Here is a 9727-nt window from a genome sequence, read left to right as displayed (position 1 = left end):
TAATTAAAGGTTTAAATTTATATGTTTAAATTCTTAATGAGTCTATTTTCAATAGAAACAAATGGAAATATCATCCAAATATCGTACTAAGAGATAATTAATTTTTAGTGAAGAAAGGCCAAAGTTGTCAAACAGCAAAACAGGGATAAATTTGAAGATTTTACTGTACTTATTGACTAAATTATAAATTTTGAAATTTTTATGGTAGAAAGATATTTGAGTTTAGTTTCAAAAACATTAAGCGGGTCTTAATTTAGAATTCTGTAGCTCTAGATATAAATAATTTAGTGACTACGACTCAAGTAGACAGGTTTGATATGAACATAAGTAAATAGTGGAATTATCTGTAATTTTTTTGTAAACTCCGGTAACATCCCTAACCATGTTCCAGCGACGGATGTGGGTTAGGGGTGTTACATGTATAGTATGGGCATACAATCTAACTTAAATAAACTTTGATTGTGTGTTTGTTGCTTAGATTTGGGTTTCTTTCGTGCTTAATGCTATTTATAAATTAAATTCCTAAGTGATTGCTATAAGATTGTTTGTTAATAAGATAAGTAATTAATGGTGATGTCTTGATTATCAAAAAGGTAAGAAGAGGTTCGGTTACTAGGCGATCATCGGTAACTATAACCAATTTATTAAAGAATATTAAGATTCATCTATTGGGGATCAACCTGATTAAGCAACGAACAAGTAAAAATAGCGGAAGAAACTGAGAAATTAAATACACAAATTTAACGTGAAAAAATCCCTCCAAAGAGGATAAAAATCATGGGCAAAGATAATTTTACTATAATGACAAAAGAATAAAAAGTACAAAAGATGGAGATAAAAACTAAACCTCGAAACTCGAAAACAAAAAACTCTCAAAACGTGAACACAAAATTCTCCAAAAGTGTTATGAGTTCTAATCTTTAATGGGTGTATTTTCTAAGTTGTAAAAAAACCAATTTATAGGTTAAATTCGTAAGTAAAATAATAATAAAATAATCTAGACTAACTAGAGTTTGACTATAACAAATAAATAGAGTTTAAATGGGAGATTATCTCTGAAATATGAGTCATACTCAACAAATCTCCACCTTGACTTGTATTTCCACAACGTCATCTTTGCCAAAGCTTGCCATAGGCCTATCTTGAACTATGCAGGGAGTTAACTGAGTCGAATCTGTGCTTAGAAGTGGGAAGACTTCTAACCTTTGACTTGTGCACTGCCAAATCAAAACTAACTTGAGTTTAATTTTCACGAACACAATGCCCTAACTTTTCAAAACCTGCATCCAAAAGAGAACCTCTCTTCAACGAAATGGCCATACCTTTTTCCCTCCTATGACCAAGTTGTCTCCGCTCCAAACGAGTTGACTTTGACTCCGTAACGGATGAGGGAAGTCTGGCTTCACTGGTCATTGTAGAACCTTTTAGAATATAAAGACTGTCGGTCCTTTTACCTTTTAAGAAAACAAGGGTCCCACGAGATATCTTAATGCCGCTCGACTCGATATTGATTCTGCAACCTTTTGAGTCTAAAATACTCAAGGAGATGAGATTATTTAGTAAATCAGGTACATACCTAACATCTGAGAGTGTCTCAATATCCCATCACGCATCCTAATTTTAATAGTACTAATACTGATTACCTTACTGGATGAATCGTTTCTCATGCGCACAACTCCACCTTCAACTGAACTATATGTGGAGAACCATTCTTTATTGGGACACATGTGGAAAGAACATCCCAAATCTAGGATCTACTTGGACATAAGCTTGGAGCTATCGCTCATTGACACTAACATAAAATCATCACTGCTTTCGTCGGCCAAATTAGCACCAGCTACATCTTCGTTACTCTCAACAACCCTTTTATTTTGCAGTTTATAATAATCTGTTTTGACGTGACCTAACTTCTTACAATATCGACATCTTTTGCCTCGCTTCTTTGATGCTACCAAAATGAAAGCTTGCCTATCTGTCTTGCTATCCGAACCAAACTCATTGTCGAGTTTGTCTCCACTCAAAAAATGACCTTTCACATCCTCGAACAAGAGTTTGTCTCTGCCATAAACCAGGGTCTCTTTGAAAGACTTGTATGAAGGGGGTAAATAGCACAATAATATCATATTCTGATCTTCATCGTCAATTTGAACCTCAACGTTCTTTAAATCATTCAAAAGAGTAATAAATTGACTAATGTGATCTCTAAGAAGCTCACCTTCGTTCATGCGAAACGTAAATAAACGTTGTTTCAACACTAAACGATTAATCAGAGACTTAGTTGCATAAACAATTTCTAACATTTTCCACAATGCGGTTGAGGTTTTCTCCATTAATACCTCTTACAATACCCTATTTGTGAGGCACAACTGGATTGAAAACAGGGCCTTTTCATTAAGCTTTTCTCATTCTATTTGATCTAGATTCTCAGGTTTTTTCCCGTACGACCTTTTTTAGGCCGGTCTGAACTAGAATTGTCATCATTCGAACTTGCCACGAATTGAAATTTATGACACCATCGAACTTCTCAATGTCAAACCTTGTTGATGTCATCTATTAATAGGCCGATTAACGAAAATTGAACTAGCTCTTGATACCACTTGTTAGGGATCGACCAGATTAAGTAACGAACAAGTAAAAAATAGTGAAATAAATTGAGAAATTGAATACACAAATTTAATGTGGAAAAATCCCTCCAAAGAGGATAAAAAACCACGGGCAAAGACAATTCTACTATAATGGCAAAAGAACAAAAAGTACAAAAGATGGAGATAAAAAACTAAACCTCAAAACTCAAAACAAAAAACCCTCAAAACGTAAACACAAAATTCTCCAAAAGTGTTGTGAGTTCTAATCTTTAACGGGTGTATTTTTCTAATTTTGTAAAAGAGTCTATTTATAAGCCAAATTCATAAGTCAAATAATAATAAAATAATCTATACTAATTAGAGTTTGACTGTAACAAATAAACAAAGTTTAAGTAGGAGATTATCTTTGAAATATGAGTCATTCTCAACATCATCTTTGCATCAATAATCAAACATTTGAATCAAACGAAGAACTTACTTTGACTAGAGTTTCATCTCATCGATTTTTCCCCAATTTTAGTTATTATTTTCTTTGCTTATATTCACATCTTAATTTTAATTTAAGTTTTCTTTAAACAAAACCTTTTTTTTCTTTATTTTATTTGTTTTAGTTGAAGGAATAAAATTACTATTGATCTCTTTGAATATGAACTTACTTATCGCTTCTATTAATTAATCTTTTTGAAGTAAATTTTATTTGTAACGACTTCGACAACCATACATCAATCCATTAAATACTAAAGTTTTCTTCCTTTTTTTTTTCTTTTTTGGTTTCATCAACAAAGTCGTTATTATTTAGCTTAGAGACTGCTATATAACTAAGTAATCAAAATAAAATATTCATGATGGAATGGCTTCCCAGGCTTCAAATCTTCTCCGTGTACTTTGAGCCATTTTCTTGGTGGTTGCTTCACCACCAACAGTCGACTGCTACATTTCTGTGGGCACTCTAGGAATAGATGCTCCATGCTTTCCTCCTAGGCTTGACAGAATGTGCACTAGTTTTCACCTTTCTTTATTCTTTACACAATTTCAGCTTTTGGTAAGCAGGAGTTTTGAGAGACACTGTTTCAGTTTAAATACAAGTTTTTAGACAATTCCAGGATTTGTTCCTTCCTTGGGTTGTGCTCTGAGACACAATATTACTATTATTTTGTTCCACGTCAACATGGTAAGCCGATTTGACTAAGAAACGACCATCCACACCCATGTTTCATTTCTCTCTTGAGGGGTGTTATCATTCGACCTGTCTTGTTCTTCTGTTCCTTCGCACAGGGACAATAGAGTTTCTTTGCTGTGGGGAAACTTGCCTACTTATGCCTCTCTTTAAGAGATCTCCTCCCTCAACTATACTTCTCCATATCCAGGTGTCTGGAGGAAAACAAGTTTTGAAGAGCTTTTAAGGGAAAACAATTAAGGAAGATTGTTCAAGGACACTTCCAAGAGAACCTCCATAAGAGATCTAGAGGTATTTTTTGCATCATTGCTTAATTTTCGTTGGTTAGAACATCTCAATTAAGATTTAAACCCTGTTTTCTTGATTGTTGCAATAATGATACCAATTGAACTAAAGCACAACCCCTCATTTTCCTTTTGACTAATTCATATTCAAGGATCCAAATTCTTCTCCTTTTTTCAATTCAGTTTAACATCTTTTGTCTTGAATTCAAGTATCATATTCAGATTAGTCTTGAATTTCACATCAATCCTATTTTCAAAAGGAATCTTAAATTTCGTGAACCAAACGTACCCTAATTTTTAAATAGGACAAGGGGATACAAAGCAAAGGCTCTAGGCCTAAAACCATGCTTTCAAGTTCTAGTCTACGGTTACATCATCATAATTGTGGAGACAAGATTTACTGATCCCATTAACGTTCATGCATGCTAAATGTAAATGTAAATGCTCGTACACGCAAGGAGAAAAGCACTTAAGGGCAAAATAATTAAGAGGAAAAGATGAAGCCTGCCTCTAAGACAGATCATGAGGATGGAGCTTTCTCTTTCAGGGATTCTTTAACTGCATTCAACAGTAATGGCATTAACTTCTGGTTAGTGACAATGATGCCTGTGTCCACATCAAGATGCTTTCCCTTGGAAAAATCCAAGGGCTGCCCTGCAGCATCTGTGACCACACCCCCAGCTTCTGCAAATCATGAGTTGCAAACAGGTGAAAGGGCAGAAAAATAAACCAATGTCAGCCAATCAATCCTTAGCACTTTGAAAGAAAGCCAATGATGGAGTAAAATTGGTCCATACCAGTTACAACAATACACCCAGCAGCATGATCCCATATTTTCTCTCGATATCCTTTGTGAGGAAAACGCAGATATATGGCTCCATCTCCTCTGGACAGAGCACCATATTTTGCCTGACTGTCAATTCTAACCGGCGGTGCTTTGACACCGAGTTTCTGTTTACATCTCAACATTTTCAGTGCATTATCCAAGTGCTGGTCTATATGTGTCTGTGTGTGTGTGTGTGTGTGTGTGTGTGTGTGTGTGTGTGTGTGTGTAGAGAAAGAGAGAGGGGGAGTACTTGGGCAATCAAACTAGATAAATCATGCATGGAGTGTGCTGCTTCATATGACTCAAAGAATGATGCTTCTTCAGGATTTTCAACAGCACTTACTTGCACCTGGAACCCATAAAATTGTACAAGTTGCAAATACGTACTCAGATTAATAGCAATAAATTGTAATAAATTATAAAATCATTATAACCTTCGCTGCCGAAGAACCATCAAGTGGCTGCATATAAGTTCCACCACCAACTTCAGCAAAGAAAAGGCAGCCAACTTCGTTATTTGGAGAATGCTGGCCAGCATCCTTGAGGGAAGTTAGTGGAAGATTTGGACAAGCCAGCACACCCAGAACAACTTTTCCTCCATCCAGCAAAGCCAATGCTATTGCATACTGATCTCCTCTCAGAAAACTACAATGTAAAACATCAAAAACCATAGGCTAAAGTCATCAAGTTGGTCTAAAAGCACAAAAAATGAGAATAAAGTACCATTTCTTGTAATTGGAAAAAGGTAGAGATCATTATTTAGATATCAGAGATGAAATAAGCAAAAATAAAATAAAAATAGCAGTTACTTCTTTTACACCAAATTGTAAAGAAATCCAAACATAACATATATCAAAACCAAGACAGACTTGTGGTTTATCTTGCATGAAGTACTGTTTAGGTAGCCCCTTTTTCTTGCTCTCCAATCAATCCTTCTATACTAAATAACAGAAGATTGGAAGCAAATCTAAACATCTCCCTGCAGCAGTCATGGCTGAGTTAAAGACCGAAAATAAAAGTTACTACCTCATGTTGGATAAGGCATATCGTAAACAAAAAGCACTCAGTGGACATGAATCATTATTATAGCAGACACCAACTTCTTTATGACTAAAGTAAAATCACTTATGTTAAATATAAAGTTTCAGAGCTCACCCTTTAGTACCATCTATAGGATCTAAAACCCAATGTCGACCTTGGCAACCACCTTCAGATATGCCACTGTCAATGGCCGTGAGAACGTCTTCTGTGGATAAAGTAACATTGTATGATCCATCACTAGTTAAAGAATCGTTCACAAGTTTTGTAATGCGCTCTACTATTTCCTGGGCACCATCTTTGCGAAGATCTTTAGAATCCTAAAGAGAAACCAAACATTATTTAGATGGAAAGAAGGATTCTATGATTGTAAAAAGAAAGATGGCTGATGAATGCTGCTGAAACTATTATTCACAAGTAAAGAGATTCACCTCCTCGGCAACTAATGAGAATTCAGCATGAAGTTCCTGCTGCAGCACAAAACTAACCAGTGCCTGTGAGCCTGATGAAAATTTTAGAATATAAAAATGTCAAGGCAACATGTTAGTAATCAGTTTAGGATTCTTTTCTGCCAACCCTTTAGTTGAAAGATGACGAGACCAAGAACAGCATATATTACTTAAACCAGAAACTTTTAGGGATAAACAATGTAAAAATAAAAGACAAAAGAGCATTGCATCCAATAGAAACTTTTGCTCAATGCAGGAAGGAAAACATCATTCAACTTTGTAAATTTCCTAGTATAACAAATTGTGAAAAGAAGGAAAAACTAAATTCCTAGTAACATGCTAGCAAGAAGGAAGAAGCAAGTAAATCATCAGGGTAAAAAAATGGGAACCCATTTCAAATCCAAGAGGCATATTTCTTAAAGGGGATTAAAAGACTGGTAATGTTGGGTGAAAGAACCAAAGAGGAAGCAGCAGTTTAGAAACAAACCATAATCAGCTACTGTTACAGGAGTTTTATCAGTTTTGGATTGAACATCTGATTGCAGCAAAGCCTTTTGTACATTCTGCAGATTAAAACAAACACCCAAAACCCAAATTCAGCTTCTATATATATACACAGCTTGACACGATGAAATATATCACAGACCAAACCAAATGATAAAATCATCTGTATATTTTCCTTTTGAAATTAAGTATAGCAATTGTCAACGAAAAGCCTAAACTGAAAAACTTGAGAAGCAATTCAGTGACTTCAATTTCCCCTAATACTAGAACGGTCGATAATTCCAAAGAATCGGAAAAGGGAGTTTATGTTTTGACACAAAACATTAAACATACTCTGTAATAAGTCATTAAAGAACCACCCCCCCCCCAAAAAAAAGAAAAAACAAACAAAAGTTTAGATTTAAAGTAAAAAAATCCAAGGATGTGAGAAAATTACTGGAAACCCAAAAAACCAAAATGCATAGAAAAAAATGAGTTATTGATGAAAAGGGAAACCTGACAGAGACGAGCAGCAAGAGAAGCTGCTTTCTTTGCAGCAGCCAGCTCTTTATGATAAGACATTGCCACGATCACTGCTGAAGAAGAAAAAGGAAGAAGGCAAGTGAGTGAGATGAAAGAGTGGGCTTCTTTTTCAAAACGGAGGTGTAACAGTGACCTTCACGCTGTTCATGTGTTTTATTTTTATGAGTGAAGATTCTATTTTATTTTTGTCCTTTAGTTCAAAATGTACTAAATTTCAATTCAATGATTTCGTAAATAGATATTGTTTATTGCAGTCCATTCACCTGCTTTATATATATATATATATATAATAACTTAAAACTATTTTAAGTTTATATTATTTTTCTAATAAAGTCCCAGATTTTTTTTCAAAAAAAAATATTTTAAGTTTGTATTATTTTGACAAATCATCTAAAATGAACGTAAAAGTTAAAAGTTTATTAATTTTGATGATGTGTACAGTAATAATTAATTAATTTTTAAAAATTTAAAAATATTAATATATATATCTTTTATACTTTAAATTTTTTAAAATAATTTTTATATTATTTTGAATTTTTTAAATTTTAAAAATTAATTAAATTTCTTACATCAAGTTAATAATAGTTTTTTTATCATTTTGGGATGATTTAACAAAAAATACAAGTTTAAGAGCTAAAAAAGACGAAAGTTAAATGGATGACTAAAATGACCTTTTTTTTTAAGTTGGAGGACAAATAAGTCATTATACCTAATTGGAGTGGTAAAAGTACTATGGAGGGTCTTGTATTATGAATCAGATTATATTTTATCTTTTTAATTGAAAAATGACAAATTAGTTATTATATGTTAAATCAAAGAATAAATTAGTTATTTCTGTTAAAATATTCATCCAGTTATACTATTAAAAACTAATGTGACTGATAAAATAATTAGGTAATAACATGTGTTGTGCCACCTATCCTTTTTGCTAATGTATAGGAATTTATTTTTAACAATAGAAATAAATGAATTTTTTTAATGAAAGAATTGTTTGTTATTTGGTCTAATATACAGTGATTAATTTGTCTGTTTTCTGAGGGGACAAAATGCAATTCAACTCTTAGTATAAGGACTTCAATAGAGTACAATATCTATACTTATATTTAAGGCTAAACTACCACATTAGTCACTAAATTATGAGTAAGTTTTTATTTTGGTCATTTCTTAATTATGAGTAAGTTTTTGTTTTGGTCATTTAACTAGAAAAAGTTACAATTTGGTCACTAAACTATTCAAAAGTTTTCATTTAAGTCACTAAACTATTCAAAAAAATTTATTTAAGTCACTAAACTATTAAAAAGTTTTTATTTAAGTCATTGGGTTGTTAAGTTTTTTTTTAAAGTTACTCCAACAAGCTCTAGGCGACGATTCGATAACCGGTACGGTGGATCAATACTCATCGACAAGCAGAAGAACATACCTTAGATTCAACTCAATCTTATGGTCAATGTCGGAGATTAGAGAAAAAGTTGTTTAAAATTTGCTTCGCAGATTCTTGACATCCAAAGTTGTTTCATGAAAAATATCGAACTGTAGATGAGAAAGAGAAAGAGAAAGAGAAAGAGAGCTTTCAATTGGTACGGATAGTGTAGACAAAAAAAAACTATATAGCATCGATTTTAACAGTCCAATGAGTTAAATGAATAATTTTGAATAGTTAGTGATCAAATTTTAACTTTTTTTTTAATTAAGTGACAAAAAATAAAAACTTACCCATAGTTTAGTGACTAATAGTGTAGTTTGCCCTATATTCAAATATTTTATTTAGTGTCACAAATCAATTCAACACCTATTTAATTGAAAAGTTTTAAAAATATTTTTCTATATACAAAATAAATTATATTATTATAAATGTTATTTATCATTTTATACTTTTATATAAAATAAAAAATTTAATTATAATAAGATTTGAATATGCTAACAAAAAATTTTAACTTTTTAACTCTATTATTTCAATAAAAAATTATTTAAATTTTTATAAATTTTTAATAAATATATTTATTACATAATTTTTTTAACTCACATGTGGCATAATCTATTAGATTAAAATACAAATATTTTCTTACAGTGAACTGTTGAAATTGATTAGTCACTAATATTTTTAATCACCTGTCGGTTGAATCAATTAAAATGAGAATGGATGATCCAATCAATTTATCTAGTTGAATCAGTTTAAATTTTTTAAATATTTATTTTATTTTTATCAATTTTTATAAGATTTAAATTATTTAAATTATTTAAATTATTATTGAACTATCAATTGAATTGATTGAATAAAGAATATATCCTTTAACCCATTCCATCACAATTAAATTTTTAAAACATTAATTTCCAAACATGAG

At 32.1% G+C, this 9727-nt stretch overlaps 1 protein-coding gene across 1 annotated transcript; it reads right to left on the bottom strand.

Moving 5' to 3' along the window:
- Positions 1–4296: 4296 nt before the first annotated feature.
- Positions 4297–7592, bottom strand: LOC107888629 (SAL1 phosphatase). Its single transcript, XM_041077466.1, has 8 exons — positions 7359–7592; positions 6847–6922; positions 6342–6412; positions 6028–6230; positions 5307–5517; positions 5123–5221; positions 4844–4997; positions 4297–4730 (listed from the first exon to the last, which is right to left on the bottom strand). Exons 1-8 carry the CDS (start codon positions 7422–7424, stop codon positions 4567–4569), a joined length of 1044 nt encoding a protein of 347 aa, XP_040933400.1. The 5' UTR covers positions 7425–7592; the 3' UTR covers positions 4297–4566.
- Between the last annotated feature and the right edge of the window lie 2135 nt (positions 7593–9727).

Source organism: Gossypium hirsutum, chromosome A09 (assembly GCF_007990345.1).
Source record: "Gossypium hirsutum isolate 1008001.06 chromosome A09, Gossypium_hirsutum_v2.1, whole genome shotgun sequence".
In the NCBI taxonomy this organism is placed as follows: Eukaryota; Viridiplantae; Streptophyta; class Magnoliopsida; order Malvales; family Malvaceae; genus Gossypium; species Gossypium hirsutum.
This window is presented reverse-complemented; position numbering and strand designations above follow the sequence as displayed.

Bases quoted from the DNA above. Each gene is read 5' to 3' on its own strand.
- LOC107888629 (XM_041077466.1), bottom strand. From the start codon at position 7,424: ATGTCTTATCATAAAGAGCTGGCTGCTGCAAAGAAAGCAGCTTCTCTT. The intron at 6,923-7,358 runs GTTTCCCTTTTC...TTTAATCTGCAG, and splicing joins TTGCTGCTCGTCTCTGTCAG to AATGTACAAAAGGCTTTGCT. The intron at 4,731-4,843 runs GTATGGACCAAT...CATGATTTGCAG, and splicing joins TGGGTGTATTGTTGTAACTG to AAGCTGGGGGTGTGGTCACA.